The following is a 27,834-nucleotide window of genomic DNA, read 5'->3' as shown; positions in this document are numbered from 1 at the left end:
GGATAGAGTGAGACTCTTAACTTAAAAAAAAAAAAAAATCTTTTATGGGTTGGGTGCAGTGGCTCATGCCTGTAATCCTAGCACTCTGGAAGGCAGAGGTGAGAGAACTGAGTCCAGGGGTTCGAGGCCAGCCTAGGCAACTTAACAAGACTTTGTCTCTACAATAAATCAAAAAATTAGCTGGGTAATTTCAGCACTTTGGAAGGTGGAGGCAAGAGGATTGCCTGAGCTAAGGGGTTCGAGACCAGCCTAAGCAACATGGGAGACCTCGCCTCTACAATAAATAAAAAAATCAGTTGGATATGGTTGTGCACACCTGTAGTTCCAGCTACTTGGAAGGCTGAGGCAGAAGGATCACCTGAGCCCAGTAGGTCCAGGCCGTGGTGGCTGTGAGTGTGCCACTGCACTCCATCTTGGGCGTGCAACAGAGTGAGACTCTGACTCAAAAATAAATAAATAAAAAGTTGTTACTAGTTAACAAAGAACTAAGGTTAAAAAAACAGAAACAGGTAGAGTTACAGGGCCAGCCCATATTAGCCTAAGTGCCGGATAAATACCCGTGACAGTCACATAAATGTCACAGGAGAGCTGTCACACTTTACCGAACTTCTCATTTTAGAAGTAGTCAGGAGTCCCTGGGCGGAGAGGGGGATAGGAAGGACATGTGAGGATGCGTGCCTACACGCACAGGTGTGTGCGTGTGTGTGTGTGTGTGTGAGAGAGAGAGAGAGAGAGAGAGAGAGAGAGAGAGAGAGAGAGATGTGTGGAAGAGGCAGGCAAAGGATGGAACTACCCTTTCAGGCTCACCTGCGCCCTTCCCAGCAGTGGCTCCACTTCTTTGTTATGTTCAATGGCTGTTTCAAAAGACTGAAGGAAATTTGATACGATGGGATCCACCACTTTTTTGTTGGTCTTGTATTTCTCATGAATTATCTTCAGTAATCCACACTTCTTTACAGTCCCTGTAAATGTTAATTTATTTGCCAAGAATAAATAAATTAAGTTCTTAGCCTGGCCAGAGGTTATAGTCTGGTAATGGAATTACTGAAATTGCTATAGCAATGAAAGAAGAGAGCTGCATTTTCTAGTGGGACATCAGCTGATAGGCTAATTTTTTATTTTTTGAGTCGGAGTCTCACTTCATCGCCCAGGCTGAAGTGCAGTGGCACACGCATAGCCACCCCAGAGTTGAAGTGCTGGGCTCCGGTGATCCTTCTGCCTCAGCCTTCCAAGCAGCCAGAACTACGGGTGCATGCTACTGTGCCCGGTTAATTTTTGACTTATTGTAGAGATGAGGTCTCGCCAAGTTGCCCGGGCTGGTCTTGAACCCGTGGGCTCAGGCAATCTACTCCCTTGGGCCTCCCAAAGTGCTAGGATGACAGGCTGAGCCACCAAGCCCAGCCTGATAGGGTCTTAAGTCCAATTTTCAAGGAAGAAAGCCGACTCCAGAACATTACATACAACTAATAAACAGTAGAGTGCGCATGAAAGGGGCTGTCACTTAGCCTTCTGTGCATTTCACTCACCATTAAAAGAGCCACAGTGATGGCAGATATTCTTCTTTCGGCACTTATCAGAGATCTTCTTCTTCAGGCCTCGCTTCTGAAGGTAGGTCAGGCCGGGTCTCTTTAGAAAATCCAGAAACTGCTTCTTCTCTTCCTGGGACAGCATAACGTGGCAGCAGGTTTTGCAGATCATCTTTTCCAATTTAAGCAAAACACATAAAAGGAGAAGAGCATGAAAAATTATTTTCTTTTAAAAATGCCATTCCCACTGGGCTCGGTGGCTCAGCCTGTAATCCCGTGCCTTTGGGAGGCTGAGGTGAGTGGACTGAACCCACGGGTTCCAGACCCACCTGGGCAACTTGGTGAGACCTCATCTATACAATAAATAAAAAATTAGCCAGGTGTGGTAGCGCATGCCTGTAATTCCGGCTACTCTGAAGGCTGAGGCAGAAAGATCACTGGAGCCCAGCAGGTTGAGGCTGCGGTGGCCGGGAACGGCCACTGCACTCCAATCTGGGCGACAGAGTGAGACTCCGACTCAAAAAAATAAAGAATAAATAAAAATGCCACTCCCTTGACCACACATACAGATCTACATATATATATGCATAGACAGGCAGCCTGTATTCACCAGAATGTTGGCAGTACCCATAGCAGAATTTTGGTACCTTTTATTTTTTTCTTTGTGCTGTTATGTATTATTTGAATTCTTACTATTGTTACTTTTTTTTACAATGTATAGCTACCATCATCTCAAGGAAAGTAAAAAAAAATCCTTGAGTAACTTAACAGTAGTATGAGATGAAAATATTATGTATTTGATACAAAAATTTTCCCTAGATGTATCCCTCACTACTCACAATTCCAGTGTCTCTGACTAATCCCTCCAGAATTAATGCCTTGGAAACCAACACCAGTGAGCTTACCTGTAAGATGCCTATGACTGCTCTGAAGTACCCCACGTGAAAACACGGCAACTCCAGGTTGATGTACCCATAGTGGCCTAGACAGTCAGCCAAGTTTTTCCCACAGGTTTCACATGGACGGTCCTTCTCACTTGTACCCTTTGGAGAAAAGCACCCAATGATCAATGGAGGCCACTGAGTGAGAGAGAGGGATCAGACCTTACACCTGGCCAGGTGACTCAACCAGAATCTCAATCAGAATTAGCTATGAATCACTGAAGTGTATTCATAGCTGGGTGACTGAAGGCAGGGCCACTGACTTGGTCTGAGATGTGCAGGGGAGCTGGGAAGATGAAAGGAAGCCCTTGATTCTTTCAGTCTGGCAAATCTCTGGTTTTATAAGCAAGACAAGACACAGATGCTGGGAAGAGGGCCTTACCATCCTATGGTCAAGCACTCCATACAGTAAGGGGGCATGGTGGTTGTCCTGGCTGTACAGGTTCTTACTCACAACCTGGATGTGTGCCTGCTGGCGCATCTCCTCAGGTGACTTCATTCCAAAACAGATGTGGCTTCTGGAACAGGAAGAAAAAGGGAAGCAATCACAACAAAACCTGTGACCAAAAATGGCAATTACCTCTGTGATTCACCATAACCCACCTATCCTCCCGGCCCTCTCACAGACTCTTCTCACCAGTGCTACATGTATTCAAATCTCTCCCACTCTTCCTTTAATAACACCCCTTCATTGGACTGGAATCAGTTTCCACTCTCACCATCTAATGAAAGGCACTCGGCAAGGTCTACCTAGGGGTTCTGCGGGTGGCCGAATGCAATGCAATAAAAACATTCTCATTTACCATGCAGCACTGGCAGTCCTCCCCCTTGGTCCAATTCTTTTTTTTTTTTAAGTTGGAGTCTCACTCTGTTGCCCAGGCTGGAGGGATGTAATGGCATGCTCACGGTCACCGCAGCCATGACCTGCTCGGCTCAGGTAATCCTTCTGCCTCAGCCTTCCAAGTAGCTGGAACTATAGTCAGGTGCGACCATGCCTGGCTAATTTTTTTTAAATTTATTGTAGAGATGAGGTCTCACCAAGTTGCCCAGGCTGGTCTCAAATTCGTGAGTTCAGGCAATCCTCTTGCCTCAGTCTCCCAAAGTGCTGGGATTATAGGTGTGAGCCACCACACCCAGCCTGGCCCAATCGTTTAAATCCTTTTTTCCTGGCTTTGGTGACACCATACACTCTGAATTTTCTTCTTCCCCTCTCTGGCTGCTCCATTGTAGTCTCTTTTGATGTCTCCTCTTCTATGTCACTCCTTTTTTTTTTTTTTTGAGGAGTCTTACTAGGTTTCCCAGGTTGGAGTGTAGTAGCACACTCACAGCCACCGCAGCCCGGTCTGCTGGACTCAGGCTTCCACCTCAGCCTTCCAAGCAGGAGTGCACCCCAGGAGTGCACCATCACACCCAGATAATTTTTTTTTTAAATTTATTGTGGAGATGAGGTCTTACCATATTTCCCAGGCTGGTCTCAAACCTGTGGACTCAGGCAATCCCCTCACCTCAGCCTCCCAAAGGGATTACAGGCATGAGCCACCATGCCCAGAGGCACTCCTTAAGTGTTGGTATCCTGCCCTCTCTAGGGTCACAGCCTTCATCCTTTTATTTTTTTGAGTCAGAGTCTCACTGTTGCCCAGGCTAGCGTGCAGTGATTTATTGTAGAGACGGGGTCTCATCAAGTTTCCCAGGCTGGTCTCAAACCCCTGAGCTCAGGCAATTCTCTCACCTTGTCCTCCCAAAGTGCTGGGATTATAGGCTTGAGCCACCGTACTTGGCCTATCTTCTTATTCTATACCTTCCTCCTGAGTGATTGTGTCACTTGCATACATAAATGTCAAATCTTTCTCTGCCAGCTACTGATACTTAGCTAGATAGACATTGGTATAGACACCTCCTACTGGACAGCTCCGCTTGGATATCTCACAGGCACTTCAAACTTGGTGGCTCAGCCTGTAATCCCAGCCCTTTGGGAGGCTGAGGTGAGTGGATTGCCTGAGCTCTCAGGTTCGAGACCAGCCCGGGCAACTTGGTAAGACCTTGTCTCTACAATAAATCAATACTTAGCTGGGCGTGGTAGCACGTGCCTGTAGTTCTGGCTACTTGGAAGGCCGAGGCAGAAGGATCACCGGAGCCCAGCAGGTTGAGGCTGCGGTGGCTGAGAGGTGAGCCACTGCCCCCCACCCTGGGTGACAGAGTGAGACTCCAACTCAAAAAAACAAAAAACAAAAGAAAACATATCCTCTCTCATATCTGTCCCTTCATTCATTCTTCCAATTAACTGGGTGTTTCCTATGTGCCAGGCAGCATACTAGCTACCATAGACAAGGTACCTGCCCACATGGAGCTCACAGTTCATGGTGGCAAAAGCAGACAATTAACAGGCAAGGAAAAGTGAAGATGCAGAAATGATGTAAAGTGGTAGAGGGTCCAAGGAACTACTTGATGTTGCATGGTCAGAAAGCCTCTCTGTAAAACTGACATTTAAGCTGAATTCTGAACATGAGGGAACCAGTAATAAGACCATAAGGAAGACAAATATTTGATGTAGAGAATGACTAGGGAAAAGGTTCTAGGGCTGGCACAGAGTGGCATTGTCAAGGAACCAAACGAAAGCAGTATGCTGGAACATGTAAAGATAATGGTACAAGGAGTCAGTGAAGCCTGCAGGGGCCAGATCACATAACTCAGGTAGGGAATTTAAATGTCAGTACAAAAGAAAGTTACTAGAGAATTTTAAGCTCAAAGTGACCTTGACCACATTTGCATTTTAACAGAACTGCTTTGCGAGAATGTATTATATCTGAATGGGAGCCGGTGTTGGGGGTAAGTGAGGAGCCAAGGTGGATATGGAGGGACAATGTGGGAGGACACTGCAATCATCTAGGCAAGACATCTGTTCCAGTGAATAGCAACCATCCATACAAGCAAGACATTCTGTATGTCCATCTCATTTCTCCCTTACCTTCACCTCTACCAATCCTTTCCATTTTATACTCTAAGCCTCTCTGAAATTCACTTTTCCCCAGTGATTCTACCACACTGGTGCAGGCCATCACCATCCCCTGCCTGGATCTGTGCAATGGTTTCAAGGTCTCCCTACATCTAATTCTTTGCACCATAAATCAAGAGATCCTCCAGAAGTCTTATCAAGACACTCCCCTGTTTAGGCTAACCATGGTGGCTCACACCTGCATTCTCCACTCTGGGAGCCGAGGTAGGATCACTTGAGGCCAGGAGATTGAAACCAACTTGGACAACACAGCAAGACCCCACCTCTACACAAAATTTAAAAATTAGTCAGGCGTGGTGGTGTGTGCATGTAGTCCCGGCTACTTGGGAGGCTGAGGTGTGAGAACCACTTGAATGAAGGAATTTGAGGCTGCAGTGAGCCATGGGTCACTGCACTGGGTGACAGAGCAAGACCCCAACTCAAAAAAAAAAAAAGAAAGAAAGAAAAGGAAACTCCCCTATTTCAAACCCTACAGAGATTCCTCATAGCCTGCAAGAAGACTCTTTAACACAGCTTCAAGTGTCCTGCGTCCTTCTCAGTGCCACCCTTTCTGCCTCCCGAATGCCCCTGGAATAATGTTATTTGGTCTGCCTCCTTCTGCCAGGACCCATCAGGTGCTCTCAGAACCTCTATATCTACCTTTGTCACTACGCTTGTCATACTCGACATGGATTTGTGACCCTTCTGCTACTAGACTAGGAAGAAGAGATGTTATTCACGGCTTATCTCTGATACCCAGCACTGGTACCCTCCTCAGCGTCTGCTACAGAGATGATGGATTCATCCTTCTACCGAGAACTCTAAGGAGGGGCCGCAGGCTAACACAGAAGCTCTGAAGGCTGCGGTGCAGCTTTTCAGCTGGCAACCCCTCTCTTCAGGGCAGCAACTGCTGACCCCGCGTCATGCGCTCTGCGGCGAAACCCGGACAGGACACAGGGCCCGCGCCTGATCGCGCCCCTCGCTGCGGGTGGGGAAGGGTTCGCTGAAACAAAGGGGCCACCGTACGACTTCGGGAGACCTCGAGCTTCGGCCCAGGGCACCACCGTCCAGGTTTTGGCCGTTCTGCTTTCTCTGCCCAAACCCAGGGACTACCAAGTGCTGAAATCCCCTCGGCCTGGCCAACGCTCCTTCACCTATCACGGTACTCGGTCACACTTTGCTGACGCCTGGGTCCCTTCTTCCAATCGCCTCGCACAGCTGAGACTTCGAGACCCGGGACCGCAGACCTCGGCCCCTCCGCCCCTCATTTCTCCACCCTTGGATCACATTTCTTACATTTTCTTGGCCACGTCCGTCTCCCGGAACTGCTCCTTCACCATGGTGACGGCTGCCGGGGCGCCTCCCCGGGACTCGGGAGGCCTGAATGGAGAAAAGATGCTGCCCGGACCTCCCGGGGCTACTTCTTCAGTCGCTGCTAACACAGTCGCGGCATCCTCTCGGCCACCGTAGTGCAACCCACGTGTCCGCCTCCTCTTCCGCTACTCGCCCGCACGCCTGTCTGTTGAGAGAGACTTCCGGCACGCCGCTTGTGTCCTCTCCCTACACCGCCACCCGACGGCCCTTCCGTGAAACTGCACCGACACCGGTGCATTTCTGCAAGTAAATCAGACACCGTCCGATCCATTTCTGCAAGTAAATCAGACACCGTCCGATCCATTTCTGCAAGTAAATCAGACACCGTCCGATCCATTTCTGCAAGTAAATCAGACACCGGCGGAGACACGTAACCCTTTCCCTCAAGACTTTCAGACAGAGAGCCATAAATTGCACGAAATGAAAAATCATCATCATCAACATCAAGGCCTTCTAAATTAGGAGCCTCTTATTGTTTAAGAGAAGGTGCAGGCTAAAATGAAACTGCTCATGCAACTGAAAGCACCATCAACAAGGGAAAAATAAACAGGGGAGAAAACATGGTCGCCTATGTGCCCCCAGTTCATAAAGGTACTTTTGGAGGAAAAAGGAAATTTTTTGTCTTAATTACAAAAACAAGAGCTGTCAGTTTAGAGTGAAAACTGAGCCAGGGTGAGCTGAGGAAAGAAGACTAGGGAAGAAGGGGAAGTGAAGATCATTTGTGTACTGAAGAAATAAATAATTTGTCTACAGTCTGTGCCAGTCCATGGGAGGTGATCCTAGTGAATCTTAGTGTGTAAGACTGGTAAGGAAACCACACCACCACAGGGCTAACTGTGACAGAACCTGGAACTAAATTCTCACTGTGAGGAACTCATCTTTGAACTTTAAGAAGAAATGCTCTTTTACAGATGTCAGGGATTCCCCACCTGCAAAACACAATGTCACAGGTAAAAAGCAAAGCATAATAGGTTTTCTTTTTTTTTTTGAGTCGGAGTCTCATTGTGCTGCCCAGGCTGGAGTGCAGTGACACACTCTCAAGGCCACCACAGCCTCTACCTGCTGGGCTCAGGTGATCCTTCCGTCTCAGCCTTCCAGGTAGCTGGAACTACAGTGTCACTAGGCCCAGTTAATTTTTAAAAATTGATTGTAAAGACAAGGTTTCACCAAGTTTCCCGGGCTGGTTTTGAATCCCTCAGCTCAGGCAATACTCTTGCCTCCACCTCCCAAAGTGCTGGGATTACAGATGTGAGCGTCTGGCCTAGCATAATAGTTTTTACTAACGGATTTTAGTAGTCAACACTTGACACATCTTTGGAGTAATGTTGACAATATTATGCCAACGTGGATCATGAGCAACTTAGCTAGAGTGAAAGCTCTTGGAATTACAATGCCACCATGGGAATCTAGGTACCACCACTTAAAGGCTGTCTGGCATTGGGAAGATTATTTAACTTCACTGTGTTCTTGTTTCGCCATCTATAAAGGGGTGAGTAATTAGATACTCTATTTCTTTGAGTTAGTGGAAAGGTTAAATGGCAAAATGAAGGTTGAAGTAATTAGAATATAACAAGCACATAGCAATCACTCAATATTAACTATTCTTGTTATTCTGAAAATTATAGGAAAGCTCAAAGTCTGCACCCTGGTCTTGTCTATACTAGTTTTGTTCTTGTTAATATTTCTCCTGAAACATGCATATTACATTTTTACATGTCGGTTTCACTTTAAGTGAAACATTTCCAGATCAACCAACTATTTATTAAAAAGCTTATTTTCTATAAGGAGTAAGATTTGCAAAAAAAGACAAGTTAAGAGATTTCTTCTTTTTGTTTTCTTACCAGGCTAGAGTGCAGTGGTGTGATCACGGCTCACCACAGCCTTAAACACAGGTTCAAGTGATCCTTTGAGGAGCTGAAGCCAAGGTGCGCACCACCATGCCAGCTAATTTATTTTATTTTTTGAAGATGGAGCGGGGAGTGTATTGCCCAAGCTGGACTCGAACTCCTGGGTTCAAGCAGTCTTCCCGCCTTGGCCTCTCAAAGTGCTGGAACTACAGGCATGATCCACAGTGCTCGGCCAAAGAGATTTTCAGTTTTGAATAGAGACTCCTATGAGTAATCAATTAAATCAGGCAATGCTGTGTACTTGAAATAACAAAGGTCTTCGTGCAAGGGTTTCTGCAATTTCCCGGGCTGTAGGAGGAGAAGGCTGCTCGAGAGGATCTCGTAAAATGCCTTCCAGGCTCACCCGTCTCTAGCTTGGACGGAGGCGATTTAACCTAAAGCTTGGTTTAGCGTAATCTCACGCGGGTGCAAGTCAACAGAACGAACTGAACTGAAATTGAGCCCGTGCTTGAGTAAATCTAGTCCCCTCTAACAGTTCTTCCTCGGGATTGGCCAGTCCAGAACCCTAGAGGTGTGGCCAGAGGTGGGTGGGGCCTGGCCGTAGGCATTTTCAATCAGGCATTGGCGCGGTCAGCCTCGCGGTCCGGGCCACGCCCTCACGCCATCGACACCCGGGGTCCTTTCGTGCGCGTTGATATGATTGGCCGGCGAAAAGTTGTTCTCTTTTCCTCCCTGACTGCCTGAGGATCGCCGGCCATCATGGTGAGTCGCGGTGGAGCGGTACGGTTATCGGCCACATATCTGAGCCATCCTGCGACTCCCGGTCCCACCGTCTGAGCTCCAGCCGCCCGAAGCCCTGCTGCTTTTCTCCGGTCGCGTCTGGCGGAGGCTGGTTGCAGCGGGTCTCGGAGCCGCTGGCAGGGAGTCAGGGCTGGCGGGCTACACGGCCGACCTCGACATGCCAGGGTTCGGGCTCCAGGGCCTGGGCACTGCGAGTGCGGCTGGTTCCCTTGTTGACCTCGCGGAGCACAGTGGATGGGGTGGGGGGTAGACACCAGGAGGCGCTTCTTTCCTGCAGCGCAAATTGGCCTGGGCAGCTTGCAAGGGATGGCAGCCCAAGCGTTGAAGAAGGGGTCGGCAGCTTCTGGAAGAGTTGCTGCCAGTGAAACTGCCCCCACGTGCTCAGCCGGAACGTGTGTGGGTCTTATCATTTCTTATTGGAGAAACTGAGGTTCTGGAAGGGGATTCCACCGAAGGATGGTCTTGATGTAAGTCACGACTTGTTGACTCGATCATTAAAGGTTCCAGCACCCGTTTTTAATTCCACTCAGCCTGCGAGCTGTTCTTTCCTCTGATCCCTTACTCTCGCCTTGGAAGTGTCTTTAATTCGATGTGGTTTCTAAAGCGTAAATGGGAGGATTAGCAAATCAGTTGCTGTTACAAAAGCCTCTCTCCCTTTTGGGGGAAAGTTGTTTTTTTAAGTAGCATTAGGTTTCTGTGTGCCTGTATTTCTTGGTAGTTATTAAGTGGGAGAGTGCTGTTGAGGCTTGGAGGCTGTTGGCCATTTGAGAAGGGTAGTTTACGTTCAGGTAGTGAGTGCAGTGTTTGTGTCAGGTTTGTGCAGGATTATAGAGTTCTGTGAGTGTAACCTTTATATGAACCGCAGTAGTTTTTACTCTGGAGAAGTGGTTCTCAGTCGGGGGCAGGTAGTTTTGCTCCTAAGGGAATAAATTGGCAGTCTGGAGACTTGATTATCACACTAGGGTAGACAGGTGCTACTGGCCTCTGGTGGTTAGATGCCATAGAGTCTGAGGAATATTCTAAGATATACGGGACAGTCCCTACAACAAACAATTATCTAGACCAAAATATTAGTGGGTTAAGATCTACAGATTTCACACACAACTGTTGAGTGGGGTTTTTTTTTTTTTGTACTTCATGTGCTTGTTAAGTGTGTCCTGTGAATTTGGCACTGTTCTTACTGAATTGGAAGGAGATGGGAATTTGTGTCCTTTTTTTTTTTTTTTTTTTTTAAATTGAAGCTTTCTTGTGGCTGTTTAACATCTGAAGTGTGGCAATTGCAGCTAAGACATTTAATGAGCTACGTGGCTAGTGGCTACCAACTTGTATGGCATGGTTCTAGGTCTTGGAAAACCACAGCAAGGACAGGGAAAGGTTGAGTAGTTTCTTGGGTTTTTTTGTTTTTTTGAGTTGGTGTCTCAGTGTCACTCAGGCTGGAGTATAGTGGCACACTCACAGCCACCGCAGCCTCCACTTGCTGAGTTCAGGTGATCCTTCTTCTTCAGCCTTCCCAGTAGCTGGAACTACAGGTGTGAGCCACCATGCTTGGCTAATATTTTTATTTATGTAGAGATGAGGTCTTGCCATGTTGCCCAGGCTGGTCTCGAACCCTTGGGCTCAGGCAGTCATCTCGTCTCAGCCTCCCAAAGTGCTGCTGGGATTAAAGGCATGAGCCACCAAGCCTTGCTGGTTGAGTAGTTTTACTAACTAGAGTGTTTTTGTTCTCAGAACGACACGGTAACTATTCGGACCAGGAAATTCATGACCAACCGTCTGCTTCAACGGAAACAAATGGTAAGGACACACCAACATTTGGCTTAATTGTTCCAAAGTCATATTTTACTATAATAAACACTAAACTTGATACTCTTTTTAGGTCATCGATGTCCTTCACCCTGGGAAGGCAACAGTACCTAAGACAGAAATTCGGGAAAAACTAGCCAAAATGTACAAGACAACACCAGATGTCATCTTTGTATTTGGATTCAGAACTCATTTTGGTGGTGGCAAGACAACTGGCTTTGGCATGATTTATGATTCCTTGGATTATGCAAAGAAAAATGAACCCAAACATAGGCTTGCAAGAGTAGGTGTCTTTGGTTTGTTCAGCAGTTACAGAAAACATTTTTTTAAAAATAAAATTGTATTATGAGTGTAGTAGAATGAGCAAGACCAAACAGTCTAGACGGGATGACATGTAGCTATATAAAGAACTCTAAAGGGTTACAAGGAAAGGTTCTTTGATAAAATGCATAGGTCAAGTACAGGGATTTCAAATTGGAGCCTGGCATTTGAGCTAGGTTCAGAAGAGAAGGTAAAATAGTGCCTGTGGAGATGGGCTGGGGATAAGGGTGTTTTCTAGAGAGGATATAGGGGGATGAGATTGGAAAGGTAGCCTGGCACCAAAATCCAGTGAGGACCTTTATTACCAAAAGTCTGAGTTTGGACTTAATCCCACAGGTAGCCAGAGACCACGAGAGGTTTTTGGTCATATACTGAGTACCAAGTACTGTGGAGTGAACTATAGCTGTGAGTTGGGCAAGCTGCTTAGCATACATTGTGGTAAACAAGCAAACATCATTTCCTTAAAATGCTTTTTTTTTCTTTAATCTGTTTTATCCTCCTGCCAGAGAAATCTTCCTGTATAATAGCCGTGAGAGAAATTTTGGTGATGTTGTAGATAGATGCCGCGCTATTTGAAGAGCATCCCTGAGAGTCTCAGGCTGTAGTGCAGTTGCACAATCACAGCTCACTACAGCCTCAGACTTCTGGGCTCAAGTGGGCCTCTTCAGCCTCCCAAGTAGCTAGGACTGTAGGCATGTGCCACCATGCTCAGCTAGTTTTTGTGTATTTTTTGAATGCGTGGGTTACCTCCATGTTGCCCAGGCTGGTCTTGAGCTCCTTGCCTCAAGTGATCTGCCTTGGCCTCCCAAAGTGCTGGGATTACAGGCATGAGCCACCACACCCAGCCAACACTATTTTTAACTGGATTTATGTTCATATTCTGAGAAGGTGACATTGAAGCTGGGATCCTTGTAAAGATTTGGAGACATTCTTTGTAAAGTAGGGAAACAATCATGTAGGCAGCAGGAACAGCAAGTACAAAGGTGGGCCGAGTGGAGATGAGTAGGTTGAGATCTCTGGTGGGAGGGTCGGGCTCTTGGTAAAGCCAGCCTTGCCATCAGGGAGTAACCTGGGTGAGAAGTCATTTGAGAGGTGTCTTGCTTTGGTAGAGCAAAGAAAAAAGACCAGTGAGCTCAAGGCTGGACAGTAAGAGCCAGTCTCTTCAACTTCCTGCTCAAAGAGCGTGGAATGGACCATTTGATTCTTGTGAAGCTGTTCTGTGCTTACTATCTTGGTCCTTTCTGCTTTAGTACAGTAAGTATTAAATGTACTTGAAAAGTGTTGGTTTGTAGAGCTGCGTTTCTTGAACCTGACTGGGTCAGTTTCCCTGCCAGGGTAGTAGGTAATGTTTGCAAGTAACCTAGTTACACTTTTTCCTCCTTCAGCATGGCCTGTATGAGAAGAAAAAGACCTCAAGGAAGCAGCGAAAAGAACGCAAGAACAGAATGAAGAAAGTCAGGGGGACTGCAAAAGCCAATGTTGGTGCTGGCAAAAAGGTATAGTTCATCAGGGAAACAGGTGTCACTTATAATAGGTCTTTAGTTCCTGGGGAGAAGGGGGTTTGTTTTCTTAATAACCTTTCTTTGTTTCTTCTTTTTTCTCCTCTTCTGGATTGCAGAAGGTAACATGTTTTGAGAAGCTATTATCATAGTGTCTTCATAGTGTCTTCAGTAGCTTTGCCCCCACCCCTTGTTGGCTTACAGTATAGCACAATGTGGGGGCCACATTGGTTTATTGATCCTGGTGGGTGCCTTTCAAGCCCTATCACAAAACGTTTTCATTCTCCGTAATTGGCACAGACCTTTAAAGAGGGTGCAGATATCATTCCCTGGGTTTAACTTGTTTCTTAACATGAAGAGTGGTTTAAGAAGCAATTGGATCAATGTGGCCTGGGTTTTCCTGGCAAACTGGAGAGGCAGCCAAGATTGCAGGATTGCCTTCCTCCAGTTGTCCAGGACCGAATTGATGTTCCTGATCACCAGCTTTGCTAGCTGTAAATAGTTGAAATAGTTGTACATTGTAAGTAGTTGAATGAGGTGTTGGGTTGTTGAATTAACAAATAATCAAGTGTTCTGTGAACTTTTTTTTTTTTTTTTTTTTTTGCTTTTCCTCTCTACTTTCTTGGATTTCTTGTTCATCAGAAATGAAGTGTCTATAGCAGGTACTGAGATTGCTGAGATTGAGCACGGTGTGGGGTTGCATCACCTTCACTGACTTCACTGAGATTGATTGGATTGATGCTTTGCATGTTGGCTTTGGATGACAGTTTTATAGTATTGTTTGTTGGAATGCTGGTGCTATTTTTTAAGATAGTATGTTACAAACAAAGGGAAAACTTAAATCATGCTTATTTTGGAAACCCAGAAGTGCATGTTACATGGTGAAGTGACTCACTGGAGGGAAGGTAGGTGCTTCACCAAATAGGCCCCTTTTGACTGCACTTGGGAAATGGTGTGTCCCAGAGAACCATGTGCTCAGAAAGTGACTTCAGTTAACACTGTACGTACAAAGCGCTCTTGTCCACCAGGGTGCAGTCTTCTCTGAAGCCACGAGACCAGCTCTGGTGATGAACTAGTCCATGAACTGTGGCAAAGCCTGTGTCCTGTTGTATTCACTCAAAGCCGCCTCTTTCTATTTCCATTGCTTATGACTTAATAGCTTTTTTTTTTCAGGTGTCTGTTTCTAATTGAAAATGGTTTGGGGGTGATTATGTATTCACATCAAAGCCTTTGATGGATATGCTTTTCCACAGGCGTTTGCCCACCACTCCATTTCCAAAACGGTTTGCATATTTGAACAGCCTGCATTTTGTAATGCTTAAAGCATGCTAAAAGTGGGCTGGGTGCAGTGGGGTTTTGAAAGAGTGTTGCCTGCTGCTCCTGTGGCTTCCTTTTGCAGGAATTTCTTGCCAGTACTGCTTAGGCAGTAAACCTAGTAGTACCTGCCCAGTACCATGGAGTTGCTAATGAACTGGCAGCAGAATTACTCCCTACATAGAACCCTCCCTGTTTGAGGATTGTACCTGTTGGGAGAAGTTGCAAAAAGAGAGTTTGTCCTGATGTATGTCTGGAGGACATTTAGCACATTGATTCTTCATCCAGACTTTGAGCCCCACATGTACGAAAAAGCTACCTGTGGAGACTGGAGCTGTCATTGTTCCTTCTTTAAGTTGCACTGGTGCTTCTCCCCTGCACTGCTCTGAAAAGCCAGCTGGAAAATGGATGCATGAATGTGAGCACATAAATTATGGCTCCAAAAAAAAATGGCATAGCAGTGTTCCTTTTCAGTTTTGTTCAGATGTTAGAATTGGTATTTGTTCTTATCTTTAGGTGGCAGTGGAGTGTTTTAAGACATAGTCTCATATTTGAAGAGCAATTATAGTATTTTTACTTCACTAAATTGATGCCTCTTTCTAAATACTAATTTGTACTACTTTTGTGGCTGTGAATGGCACTTTTTAAAGTATTGAACTGAGAGTCCTTTTAAAGACTTGCCTGATCATTTAGAGCCCTCCCACTGAGCTGAAATTAGACTTTTGAGACTGGTGATTCTCCCATCTGTGGGTGGTGTGGGCTTGCCTGGCCCATGTTCGGCTGAGTAGAGGGTCTGAGGCTCAGGCAAATGTCACATCCTGGATTGGTACCACATTGGTGTAATAATGTGAGGTCATTGTGCCACCTTGTTTGTATAAGAACCACAGTAATCAGGTAAAATGTTCTCAGAATTAGGAATAAAACCAACGAGTGTGTCCAAAGAATACTCCGTACAGTTGCAAAGAACAAACCGTTCATCTTTAAGGGATCTGATTGCATGCACTTAAATGTAGGTTATTTTGAAGTTTGAAAAGGAAGTATTAATGAAATGTTTCTTTTTTCCTCTTTCCTCTTTTCCCTTCCCTGCCCCTGATTCAGTGAGCTGGAGATTGGATAACAGGTATCATTCAAACTTTTGTTAGATTAGTAGACTCCTTGGTTTACTGTTGCAGTAGTTAAAAGTAGAAATACATTTAGAAGTAGACTTGCAGATGCTCTGAAGAGTTGTGCCAATTAAAATACTAACTTGACGTGGTTTTGTTTTTAAAATTTGTAACATTTAACATTTTTTTTGTTTTATTCCTAACTTGAATGTTTGTATGTTATTGTGCTTACATCACAGAAGAACATGATAATGTAGGTTACTAATATCTGTACTGCATGAGTGTTAATTTTAGAATTTGAAGACTTTAATTTTTAAAGAACTTCAAAGGTAGTTGCTAACTAAACTTCTCTTGATTTGCAGGCAAAGGACTAAAGATGGTGCAGTGATGGTATCTGTGGCCATTGTTTGGATTTTTCACGACCAGCTTAATAAACTAAAAACTTTTCACGTGTCTGGTTTGAAATATGTTTGCATTTTACTGGGGCTGTTAGAAAACTAGTCTGCTGTTAACTGCTGATTTAAATTGTTGCCCAGATTTTGATGTCCCATTAAGCATTCAGTGAAAACTTGGTGTGATGGGTGGTGGTTGTCCTTACCTCTAATAGCACGAAGAGGTCTATGGAGCTTCAGCAGCAAGGCAACACATAGAGTTAGTCTGGTGTGCTCCTCAGTGCGCTTGGTCTCCAAAAGAGAAGCTTAACTCTGAATCACTTTTAGGTTTTCTTAGACCCCAGCTTAGTTCTTGCTACTTTAAAATTTATTCGATGGTCTTGGTAGAAATGAAAATTACTAGGTCACATTGTCTCCATTTACCCTGAAGTAAATAGAATCCTTTGATCATAATCTGTGGATTGTGGATATTTATAGGGTAAGGAGTGGGGAATTTGAGGGAGGCTCCAGTCTAATGAGTATTTGGGTGTGGTGTATAATTAAGTGCCTGGTGAAAAAGTTGTATATTTTAAAGAAACATTGAGGATTATCTGTGTGCTGCTTTTCCTTTACCAAATGCTGATTCTAAGATTGACTTTTTTGGGCATTAGGATTAAGGGCCTGCACTATGGTTATTGGTCAGTTGTATGGGATTGGGAGATTAAAGGGGGAACATTTTAGGGTTGCAGGGTGGGTGGAGGTGTCTGAGAGGACAATGTGAGTTGGAGAGCTAGCATATTTGGGTTGGTGGCAGGGAGAAGCATTAATGGCTTGCTGTTGAGTTTTCCTGAAGATCATGTTTGATGGACCTGCACCTTAAGAGCATCCATCTGTGAGTCAAGCTTGTGGATGCTATTTAAGAACCAAGTCTGGGTGAAAAGCTCTAGAGAAATACAGGAAGCAGAGAACAGAAGACCTGGTTGGTGGGGCATTTAGGGGACTCGAGAAAGGAAGCAGAAGAGGTAGGGTTGCAGGAAGGAAGGGTGGTGGGATATTTTAGAGCATGAGGTATATGGGTGGACAGGAATGCAAATAGATAACTCCAGGGACTGAGCCTGCCGGCCTAAGGATGCTGTGCAGTGGCTCTCCTGAAGCCGCATCTTTGGGATTGCGGAACCCATGACTGTTCTCTTGGTAGGCCTTCTAGGACCAGAAGGTAAGATCAGGTGGCCTAGTGTGTTGGAAAGGGGAAGAGAGATTTGTTGCTTAGGCTGGAGCGCAGTGCCATGATTATGGCGATCCTCCCACCTCAGCCTCCTGTGTAGCTGGAACTGTAGATGTGTTGCACTACACCTGACTTTAGAGACGAGGTCTTGCTGTGTTGCCTAGGCTGATCTTGAACTCCTGGGTTCAAGCAATCCTCCCACTCTGTCTCCCCAAAGTGCTGGGATTGCAGGTGTGAGCCATTGCGCCTGGCCTGATGGGCGTTTCCCAATGAACAGTGCTTAGAGGTGTAAGACCATGCCTGTGGGTAGCAAAAGTTACCAGAGGAGACTTGTGACTAGGGTGTGGAGCGGAGCAGCCTTTTGGGGCAGCACTGGGTGAGAATTCTGGGAGTGTTGCAGGAACAGGACATGTTGCAAAATTCAGGAGCAGGGATGGTGGGAGCAAGCAAGAGCTGAAGGGTAGAGCTGGTTTTCATGGAGCAGGGTATAAGACTGACGTGAAGAAAAGGGCACAGTTGCGGGCATCCTGAATGAATACTGGCATAGTCACAAGATCCAGGATGCTTTTCTGTTGGGCTGTGGTCATGGAGGGCCAGAGTAGTCAATCAGCCAGGCTGGGCCTATTTCTCTAGGGAAACTGCCTAACCCGGGTTATTACAGAAGTCAGACTGGCAATCTTGCCTGTGATTTTTGTTAGGCATAGCATTTGGAAGCTTGGCATATTTTACCTGGGGTTTAGATTTTCAGTGTCTTGAAACGAGACAGCAGTAGTCCACCTGACTGCATGGTGACAGTGACCAGAGGGTGGGTTGTGTCCCTCAGGACAGGTGTATGTTTTCCAGTCCTTCGAGGCTTCTACTGTTGCCACCCTGTGCCCTTGTCTTTCTGCTGCCTAGTTTTGTGTCCCCTTTGCATGCTTCTGCATCTGGATGTATTTTGGGGGAAGTCACCTGGTCCACTTTTGGGGAGAGTAACTCTTTAAATTGGGACTCCCAAGGGCATCAATCAGCTGCCCTCACTCAAGGCTGTTTTGAGGCTCAGGATGCAGCATCTGTGAGAACAGTTTGGAAACTAGTGCCAAGCGACAGTTGCAGGAAGCAAGGACTTGCAAGAACTTGCTTTAAATTGTGGCCAGTTATGCTGTTGAGCTTGAGGATTCTTGGAGCACTTTGTAGGCTCTGACAATAACCAGACCCTGCTGTGCTGTCAACAGATTTTGGAAGAACCCTCCTAGAAATGCAAAGTTTATGTTACTAAGCCGAAACGGTGCCTGAACCTGGCACTGTTGGAAGCTGTGGCCTAGTAAGAGTTTGGCAAGGAGAGAAGCTAGGGGTGGTTATAGTGTCTCCAGTAGATATTTGGGGTGTTTTTTAGCTTGCTGTGGCACCACACCCTTGAGTTCTTTTTGTAGCTGGATGTACCTACATAACCAGGCAACTTTGAACTCCCTTCTGCTCCCTTCTTTCCCTAGCAGGTTGATTATTTTGGACTGTCCTTAAAGGCAGCATGAGGCTCTCATGGAGTCCAGGCAGGTGCTGTTGTAACTCTATGAACAATGGTCTCCATCTGCAAACCCCAAAAGACTGGACCCCACCCCCACGTTGGAAAGGGTGTAGAACAGTTAGGCATCTTGTCTGTCTCAGCCGTCAAGTGGTGGGGTTGAGATTGGAATGCAATCGCCTGACTCCAGAGTGGCTGAGCATTTATTCTGTCACTCAATACTGAGGATCTGCTTTCTGCTGGGCATGTAATGGTGCACAGGACTTAGATTTGTATACTTATACTGTGTGTTATTTGTGTACCTATACATATTTGTATGCCTATACTGTGTTCAGCAAGGTGCCAGTTGCCATGGGTTTATTGAACAAACATTAGATGGCTAATCAACTTCCCTGTTGGCTGACCGCTTGCTGTGTCCCTGTTCTGGGAGCTAGGGAGATAGCTGTTCTTAAAGCTCAGGAAGTTAAACTTACCCATCATCTCATGGCCTGGCCCCCTCTTCCTTGAAATGGCAGATGGTGCATGATTGTAACATAAAAATTCAGAGCCAGCCAGGCTCGGTGGCTCAGCCGTAATCCCACACCTTTGGGAGGCTGAGGTGAGTGGATTGCCTGAGCCCGCGGGTTCGAGACCCGCCTGGGCAGCGAGACCTCATCTCTACAATAAATCAAAAAATCAGCCGGGCGTGGTAACGCATGCCTGTAATTCTGGCTACTCAGAAGGCTGAGGCGGAAGGATCACCGGAGCCCAGCAGGTTGAGGCTGCGGTGGCCGGGAGCGGCCACTGCACTCCAGTCTGGGCGACAGAGTGAGACTCTGACTCAAAAAAAATAAAAAAATAAAAAATTCAGAGCCAAGAACATCAGTGTAGGGAGGCTGGGTCCTGGGAGGCTTCTGGGAGAGGTGCAGTAGCACCCCCTGCCCTCCGTCCACAGTTCAGTTTTCACGGCTTCAACTGCAGTCCACAAAATCATGACTGATGGTCTTCATGATGCATCTATCCTCAGAAGGTCAGTAGTAGTCTATTGCTGTTACAGTGCCTGTGTTATTCACTTCCCTTTATCTCACCATGGAGGAATTTCATCTCGCAGGAAGGTTGAGTACAGGACAATAAGGTGTAGAGAGACCATGTTTACATAATTTAGTACAGCATATGATTTGTTAATCTCTGATATACCTAATCAATTTTGTCAAAGGTATGTATGTCTAGGAAAAAACACGGAATAAATTGGGCTTGTGCTATCTGGTTTCACGCGTCTACTGGGGTCTTTGCAGTGTATCCCCCACAAATAAGGGAGCACTACTGTAACACTAACGGGTAAGAGACACGATCTGATCTGGACATGCTGGAGAATGATCTGATTTGAGGCCGTGTTAAGTTGGGGGAGAGGCGGGGAAGTGGGGGTGAGGCAAGACCAGATCGTTCTGCCAGGGGAATAGTGAATGAGAAGGGAGGTGGGAGCAGAGGGTGTAAGCAGGTGATTTCTTGGCTCAGTGAGGGGGAGAGACCTGCATGTCTTTGGTGGTTTCCAGCAGACTTTTGCACAATGCATTTCTGGTAGGAGATATTCCATTTCAAAAATAGACTTGAGATTGACTGCAAGAGCACAGAATTACGACTCTTGACTTATTTGTACTGGCAAAGTAGACACTTGCCTGAGTTCCAGTGCAATGTGAACACACTTCATGTGTTCATCCGCCTTCTCCATCCATTCACTCTTGAACTTTCTATGTGCTAGATGTTGCAGACTGGCAGAAGTAGACCCCCATACCAGTGTCCATGGTTTGGATGGCAGAGTATGAGTGAGTCCTGGTGGGTAATGAGGCTGGAAAGATCAGTGGAGACAGTTTAGGGAAGACCTCATGTGCCAGGCTAAGGATTTCTCTTGTTCAGTATTTTGGCTGGCTAAAAGACAACACTGGAGAGTTAGATGTTCAGCAGTGGGTCAAGTGTCCTTGTCACATGCTGAGTTCCTCCACACAGGAGATACTTAAACTGCTCATCATGCATGTTGGAGAGGGGATTTGTGCAGAGGTTATGGGTTGATAAGATGGCCTCCAATAACATAGCTTGGTGGAAAAAGACCAGATCAGGGATCGGGGGACCTAGCTCCCACTTATCCTCCTGCCACCTAAGGCCCTGAATGGGCAGGGAACTTCCCTTTTCTGGGCTTCTATCTTGGTTCAAAAGCTAGATGAGTAGCTTGGTACCTGGGGGCTTGTTAAAAATACAAATCCCTAGCCTATCCCAGTTTTCAGAGTTAGTATATCTGAGTGGTCCTCAAGCATCTGAAGTTTTAGCAGCTTCCCAAGTGTTGATCATCCAGGTTTGGAAAATTTGGGACTGACGGCTCTTTAAGGCCCCTTCTGCCTCTGAGAATTTCTGTGTCTGCAGTAGGAAACACTGTCCCTCAAGAAGCTGGCAAATGAATAGTACTGCTAGTTAGTTGTGACAGAATAGCTAAAATTTATCGAGGGCTTGCATATGTGCCAGGTACCAAGTCTTGTTGCATGAATCATTTCATACCTTTTACAGACATTCCAAGGAAAGTACTATGTTATCCTCATTTTACAGATAAGGAAATTGAGGCTCAAAAATTTTTCCTTAAGTAATTTGGTCAGAGTTACGTAGCTCTGACATTCTACAATAAGCCTGGAGGTATTTGTGGAACATCTCACCAAGGAGCTAAAAACCATGCTGAACCTTGGTGGGGGCAGTGGGTCTCCGGGTGTGGTCCTGGATGGTGGCATCAGCATCACCTGGGAATTTGCTAGAAATGCATATTCTTGAGCTGCCCCCTAGCATTACTGAATCAGAAACTCTAGTTAGGGTGCAGCCATCATTTTTTTTCTTTTTTTTTTTTTTTGTTTGAGTTGGAGTCTCATTCTGTCCCCCAGGCTGGAGTGCAGTGGCAAGCTCACAGCCACCGCAGCCTCGACCTGCGGGGTTCAGGCTATCCTGCCTCAGCTTCCAAGTAGCTGGAACTACAGGCACATGCCACCGTGCCTAGCTAACTTTTTAATTTATTGTAGAGATGAGGTCTCACCAAGTTTCCCAGGCTGGACTCGAACCCTTGGACTCAGGCAATCCTCTCGCCTTGGCCTCTTAAAATTCTGGGATTAAAGGTTTGAGCCATCATGTGTTTAACAAGCCTTCCAGGTGATTCTGATGCAGTCTAAAGTTTGAGAACCACTGCGCTAAGGGGAGGGGAAGACATTTCAGAAGGGGACAACTGTGGAGACCAGGAAGGACAGTGCTGCAGATTGCTCATTGCTTCCTTGTCTTTTGGTGGGATAAAGAGGTCTGATGCACTATGCAGACTCCCACGAGGGGGCACTGTGGGCACAGGCTTGGAAGCTGTTTGCTTTGTTTTCAAGGCCAGTACCCTTGTGGTTGCGTGAAAAAAGCTGATGCCAGATCAACTGGAGAGGTCACTCTTTCTTCTCAGAGAAGGTCTAATGGGGGTGGTAATCTTGTTTATAGGATTCGGCCCTCGTAGGGAAGCTGAACCTGGAGGCTTTCTGCTGTTCATATGTGCATGACGATGTCCACCCATCCGTGCTGCAAGGTCTCTGCAGATCCTGTGCAAACAGCATTTCCCTTTTGTAGCTGCCCAGCCAGTCAGTTTGTGGTTTCTTTGGGGGCCAGGACACTAGAACTCCAGTAGCCTGATTCTGATTCAGCATCCCTGTCTCTACAGTGCTATGCTTCGGTCCTGGTCTTTGACGAACTTGGGAGGGAAGCCAGAGTGCTGGGTCACAAGACCTGTCTTCAAGCCTTATTTCTGTGTCCCCCCTACCTCCCCCCATGTATGATCTCCAGCAAGCCCCCTTTCTCCTCTGGGCCTCAGTTTCCTACACTGGAGGATGAGAGAGTGGCGCTGATGAGGTGACTCTCAGCATCTCTTTTGCTTCACGTGAAAAACTGGGCCCAGGAGTTGAGGAGGAGACTGCCTTGTGCTTCTCAAGGACCTGGGATGGCGGGGGAGCTGTAAGCCTGCTACATGACATCCATCTCCGATATCCATTTAAGTGAGTGTTTCCGGGGGCTTGATGCAAGGCAGTGAAGTGGAACCTTGCAAACTGCATTTTTAACAAAGTCCAGATCTTCAGACATCTAGGGTTTGCTGCCATAGATTTCTGTTTTGCAGTGTTTGGAAGAAGGAAAATTTACACTGTGATCTCCTCTTTTCCACTGCAGTGTGTATTTCTTCCAAAAATGCATGGCTTTGGAGGGGCTTTGGGATTCACCTCTTTAATCTAGGGATTGGCATCTTGCAATCAGGATATCTGCTCACCCAACTGAGCCACTAGACTTGGGTAGGAAGCCTCCAGAATTGCCTTTCCAGAGTGCCGTAGATGTGCACATCCCTGGGCTGTAAGGGGATTCAAGAGTGGATCAGCCCTTTGCTAGCTTCCATTGTCTATAGTAATATTCAGGGTTTGCCCAGAAATTGCCCAACCCACAGGCAGACGTCGAGCTGCGGCTTTCCTTGGTGGAAAGAACGTGTTAAACAAGGTATTTCTTTCCATCAGGCCTCCTTGGGGAAGGAAAGGAAGGCTCTTCAGTTGCTCTGGCACCTCCAAAACGTGCAGGTGCTGCATTTTCTTTTTGTGGACGAGGCCACTGCAACACAGTGAGGTTAGGTGACTTGCCCCAAGTCCTTCAGTTTGTTGGGGCTAGGGAAAGGAGTGAGCCTCAGGCCCCTTCTCCAAGCTCCCTTCCTTCCTGACAGTAGGTGAACCATCTGCCCCTCAGGGGCTATTTTCTTACATTTTTAAGGTTACAAAGCGCTGCAGTGGGGTGTGGGGTGACTTTTCCTTGTCGTTCAGCTATCTCACAGAGCCTGTCACTGGTACAGAAATGTTCTCTGGGAGGCTGAGAGTTGAGATGTCTGCTGCTGGTGCTCCCTGAGCTGGCTTTTTCGGTTCAGATGGTGCATTAGTTAGGAGGCCTGAGAGCTCAGCTTACACGCCTTGAATGGCGAGGATGCTATCAGCTCCCGTAAGAAGCCCCTGAGGTACCAAGGGGACTTTGGAGCTGGTGGATGCTGCAGTTCAGCAGTGTCTTCCAGGGCCCGAGGCTTTCTCTCTCGGCGTTGCTGTCCAGGTTGGTACCATGCTGTGGGATTGTGGCCGGTCACAGTTGGGCTCATGGTGTTGGGAACTGGTGAGGCAATAAAGTGCTTAGTGTGTGAAATCTGAGGAGGTCTTCACTCTGGGTGCTGCGAGTGTCAGGTCAGCCCCTCCTGACCTTAGGAGTGCCTTGCCCTAGCCTGAGACCTGGGAGAGGCCACCCATTCTCCACAAAACCCCGATCAGGAGTCACCTCTGTTTCTGCTCCTATTCCACTGGCTGGGACTTAGTCTCCTGCAACACCTAGTATCTGCAAGGAAGCCTGGGAGTGGTAGGTGGAATGGTTTTGGGGGACAATGACCAGTCTTTGCCATGGCAGGAAGAAGAAAATGGGACCCATCATGGGGACCCTTTGAACAGAAAGCCTCCCAAGCAAAAGGGGAAACTTACTGGGAAGGTGTGGGTTGTCTAACAGAACCAAAAGGTAGGCGGTGCTGGCAGCCTCCTTGGAACCGAGACTGGAAAATCATTTCAGAACAAGTCAGCTCTCCTTCCTGCCTTCCTCCTTTCCATCCTTGGGTCTGCACCTCTCCTCTGCAGCTTGGCTGTATTGGTTCCCCTCTCTTTCCCATGGATACCACACCCAGGCTTCTGTTGCTTCCCGCTCCAACATCCAACAGCACTAGTTAGACCTGCATCCTACCTGCCACTTCCCAGGGATGAGCCGCCTACTGGAATAGCTCAGGAGAGGTCCCTTCCTAGTCCTGCCAGCTCGTGGAGCCTACTCCCATTTGAATGGGTCTGAGGGAACACTTGTTGGAAAGGGACAAAGTGGGGGGGGAGGCTGCTGATATATCCACCAAGGCCACCATTCCTGTTGCTAGGACTTCTGTTCTTCTCCCATCACTTCCAGACCATACCAGGCTGCCATTTAAAAAAAGAATAACTGCTTTATTGAGGTATAATTCACAGACCTAGTATTCACCTTTTTATTTTATTTTTTTGAGTTGGAGTCTCGCTCCATTGCCCAGGCTGGAGTGCAGTGTTATACTCACGGCCACTGCAGCCTCAACCTGCTGGCCTCAGACGATCCCTCTGCCTTAGCCTTCCAGGTAGCTGGAACTACAGGCTCGTGCTACCACACCTGGCTTATTTTTTTATTTATTGTAGAGCTGAGGTCTCACCAAGTTGCCCAGGCTGGTCTCTTACCTCTGAGCTCAGGCAATCCTCTCAGCTTGGCCTCCCAAAGTGCTGGGATTACAGGCTTGAGCCACCACACCCGGCTTCCACCCATTTATTTTTTAATTATTTTTATTTGTTTATTTATTTGAATTGGAGTCTTACTCTATTGCCGAGACTGGAGGGTAGTGGCATGCTCATGGCCACCGTTGTCTCAGCCTGCTGGGCTCAGGCAATCCTTCTGCCTCAGTCTTCCAAATGGCTGGAACTACAGGCATGTGCCACCACACCAGGCTAATTTTTTGTTATTGTAGAGATGAGGTCTTGCCAAGTTGCCCAGGCTGGTCTTGAACCTGTAAGCTCAGGTGACCCTCTCACTTTGGTCTCCCAAAGTGCTGGGATTATAGGTGTGAGCCACCGTGCCCAGTCCCACCCTTTTAAATTGTGCAATTGAATGGGTTTCAGTATATTTACAGAGTTGTGCAACCGTGACAACTACCTAATTTTTGAAAATTTTTTATCATGCCAAAAAGAAACCACATACCCCCTTGCAGTCACTCTGTGTCCCCAGCTTCTCCCCTAGCCCTAGGCAATCACTAATCTACCTGCTGTCTCCATAGATTTGCCTATTCTGGACGTAAGACATAAGTGAAATCATATAAAATGTAGTTTTTGTGACTGGATTTTTTTTACTCTATAATGTTTCCAAGTTTCATCCATATTGTAGCATGTATCAGTAATTTATTTCTTTTGATTACCAGCTGACATTCCATTGTATGGATCTTCCACATTGGTTTCGCTATTCATTCATTGTTGGATATTTGAATTGTTTCTACTTTTTGGCTGCTGTGAATAATTCTGCAGGTACGAAAATTCATGTGAAAGTTTTTGTGTGGATGTTTTCATTTCTCTTGGATATATACCTAGGATGGAATTGCTGGGTCCTCTGAACTCTCTTTTAAACACTTTATTTTTTATTTTTATTTTTTGTTTTTTTTGAGTTTGAGTTCCACTCCGTCACCCAGGCTGGAGTACAGTGGTATGCTCACGGCCACCCAAGCGTCAACCTCCTGGGCTTCAATGATCCTTTCACCTCAGCCTTCCAAGTAGCTGGAACTATAGGCGTGTGCTACCATGCCCAGCTAATTTTTTGATTTATTGTAAGAGACAAGGTCTCACCATGTTGCCCAGGCTGGTCTTGAACTCATGGGCTCAGGCAATACTCTCTCCTTGGCTTCCCAAAGTACTGGGATTACAGGCTTGAGCCACTGTGCCCGGCCTCTGTTAAACACCTTAAGAAACCATCAAATTGTTCTCCACAGAGGCAGCACCATCTTCAGTTCCTACCAGCAATGTATGAGGGCTCTGATTTCTCTGCCTCCTCTCCAGCACTTGCTATTATCTGTACTTTTGATTTTAGCTATCCTTGTGGGTGTGAAGTGGCATCTCATTATGTTATTTAAAATTTGGCCAGGTGTCGTGGCTCAAGCCTATAATCCCAGCAATTTGGGAGGCTGAGGCGAGAGGATTGCCTGAGCCCAGGGTTTCAAGACCAGCTTGGGCAACATGGCAAGACCTTGTCTCTATAATAAATCAAAAAAATTACCCAGACTTGGTAGTGCATGCCTGTAGTTCCGGCTATTTGGAAGGCTGAGGTGGAAGGATCATCTGAGCCCAGCAGGTCGAGGCTGCAGTGGCCGGGAGCATGCCACTGCCCTCCAGTCTGGGCGACGGAGTGAGAATTCAACTAAAAAAAATTTTTTTTAAATTTAACTTTATTTTTATAGAGATGAAATCTTGCTATGTTGCTCAGGCTAGTCTTGAACGTCTGGGCTCAAGCAATCCTGCCTCGGCCTTCCAAAGTGCTGGGAGTATAGGTGTCAACCATCACACCTGGCCTTCATTATGGTTTTGATTTGCATTTCATAACTAATGGTGTTGAGCATCTTTTTATGTGCTTATTGGCTGTTTTTATGTCTTCTTTAGAAAAATATCTATTAAATTATTTGCCTATTTAAAAATTGAGGTATGTGTCTTTGTTTTCCTTTTATTTTTGGAGTTGGAGTCTCACTCTTGTCACCCAGGCTGGAGTGCAGTAGCATGCTCATGGCCACCCTAGCCTCTATGTGCTGGGCTCAGGCAATCCTTCTGCCTCAGCCTTCCAAGTAGCTGGAACTACAGATACATGCCACCGTACCTGGCTAGCTTTTGTGATTTATTGTAGAGACAAGGTCTCAACACGTTGCTCAGGCTGGTCTCAACCCCCCAGGCTCAAGCAATACTCTCGTCTCCACCTCCCAAAGTGCTGGGATTACAGGCATGAACCACCCCACTCAGTGGGAGCAATAGCCTGAACCCAGCAAGTTGAAGCTGCGGTGGCCATGAGCATGCCACTGCCCTGCTCTCTAGCCTGGGTGACAGAGTGAGACTCCGACGCAAAAAAAAAAAAAAAAAAAAAAAGACTATTACCTCCACATCAGTGAATTGTATTGGTACCATTGAAAATCAGTCCTCTAAGTTACTACTTTCTAGGTTTTCTGACCTTGGAAACTGCCATCAGGGTTCCCCTGAGACTTTGTAATAATAACACCTTCCTTTTATTGAACGCCTGCTGGTCACTGGGCTAGGCACGTTATGTCTCTTATTCTTTTGCTCTCACAACAGTTATACAAGGTAGGGATTATCGTCCCCATTTCAGAGATAAGCAAACTAAAGTCAGGATTTAAACCATTGGCTGAGAGTGGCTCATAATGGCAGGACTGGCCTTCAATGTAGGTCAGTGTGGCTCCGCGGGCTGGGCACGTCCCTGGGCTTGTGACCTTGTGATCCTATGCTTCCAGGAGGTCCCACACAGCTTGGCCCACACCTAGCCCTGTGGTCTTTGGGGGTCATGACCAGCCAGATGCCCCTGTGACAGGGACTATGGTCTAAAACCTAAATGTAGATGGCATGATTTCACAGT

General features: G+C 46.5%; 2 protein-coding genes across 13 annotated transcripts in view; one reads left to right on the top strand and one right to left on the bottom strand.

Annotated features, from left to right (window-relative positions):
* Positions 1–6,925, bottom strand: part of POLR3A (RNA polymerase III subunit A) — a 47,733-nt gene extending 40,808 nt beyond the window's left edge. The window contains exons 1-5 of the mRNA XM_008059016.2: positions 6,756–6,925; positions 2,850–2,985; positions 2,432–2,569; positions 1,527–1,698; positions 808–962 (exon numbers count right to left, since the gene is read on the bottom strand). Coding sequence (XP_008057207.1) covers positions 808–962; positions 1,527–1,698; positions 2,432–2,569; positions 2,850–2,985; positions 6,756–6,799 — 645 coding nt within the window. The 5' untranslated portion in view covers positions 6,800–6,925. The remainder of the gene's footprint in view (positions 1–807; positions 963–1,526; positions 1,699–2,431; positions 2,570–2,849; positions 2,986–6,755) is intronic.
* A 2,343-nt stretch (positions 6,926–9,268) lies between these two features.
* Positions 9,269–15,986, top strand: RPS24 (ribosomal protein S24). Of its 12 annotated transcripts, none has more exons than XR_002482019.1 (9): positions 9,269–9,442; positions 11,210–11,275; positions 11,358–11,567; positions 12,991–13,101; positions 13,224–13,226; positions 13,747–13,766; positions 15,517–15,538; positions 15,761–15,774; positions 15,884–15,986. XR_002482019.1 is itself a non-coding variant. In XM_008059010.1 (9 exons), exons 1-6 carry the CDS (start codon positions 9,440–9,442, stop codon positions 13,750–13,752), a joined length of 399 nt encoding a protein of 132 aa, XP_008057201.1. In that variant the 5' UTR covers positions 9,269–9,439; the 3' UTR covers positions 13,753–13,766; positions 15,517–15,538; positions 15,764–15,774; positions 15,884–15,986. The 12 variants fall into 12 exon arrangements, 10 of the variants coding, with proteins under 10 accessions (XP_008057201.1, XP_008057203.1, XP_008057199.1 ...); XM_008059010.1 differs by having other exon boundaries at positions 15,764–15,774; XR_002482020.1 differs by lacking the exon at positions 13,224–13,226.
* The last annotated feature ends 11,848 nt before the right edge of the window (positions 15,987–27,834 follow it).

This window comes from Carlito syrichta, unplaced genomic scaffold, assembly GCF_000164805.1.
Source record: "Carlito syrichta isolate Samal-C Ts95f unplaced genomic scaffold, Tarsius_syrichta-2.0.1 Scaffold303673, whole genome shotgun sequence".
In the NCBI taxonomy this organism is placed as follows: domain Eukaryota; kingdom Metazoa; phylum Chordata; class Mammalia; order Primates; family Tarsiidae; genus Carlito; species Carlito syrichta.
This window is presented reverse-complemented; position numbering and strand designations above follow the sequence as displayed.

Excerpts from the sequence above, each read along its gene's own strand:
- RPS24 (XM_021712862.1), top strand. Across the intron at positions 11,276-11,357 it reads TGCTTCAACGGAAACAAATG|GTCATCGATGTCCTTCACCC; the intron begins GTAAGGACACAC and ends TACTCTTTTTAG. Across the intron at positions 13,102-13,223 it reads ATGTTGGTGCTGGCAAAAAG|AAGGTAACATGTTTTGAGAA; the intron begins GTATAGTTCATC and ends TCTGGATTGCAG.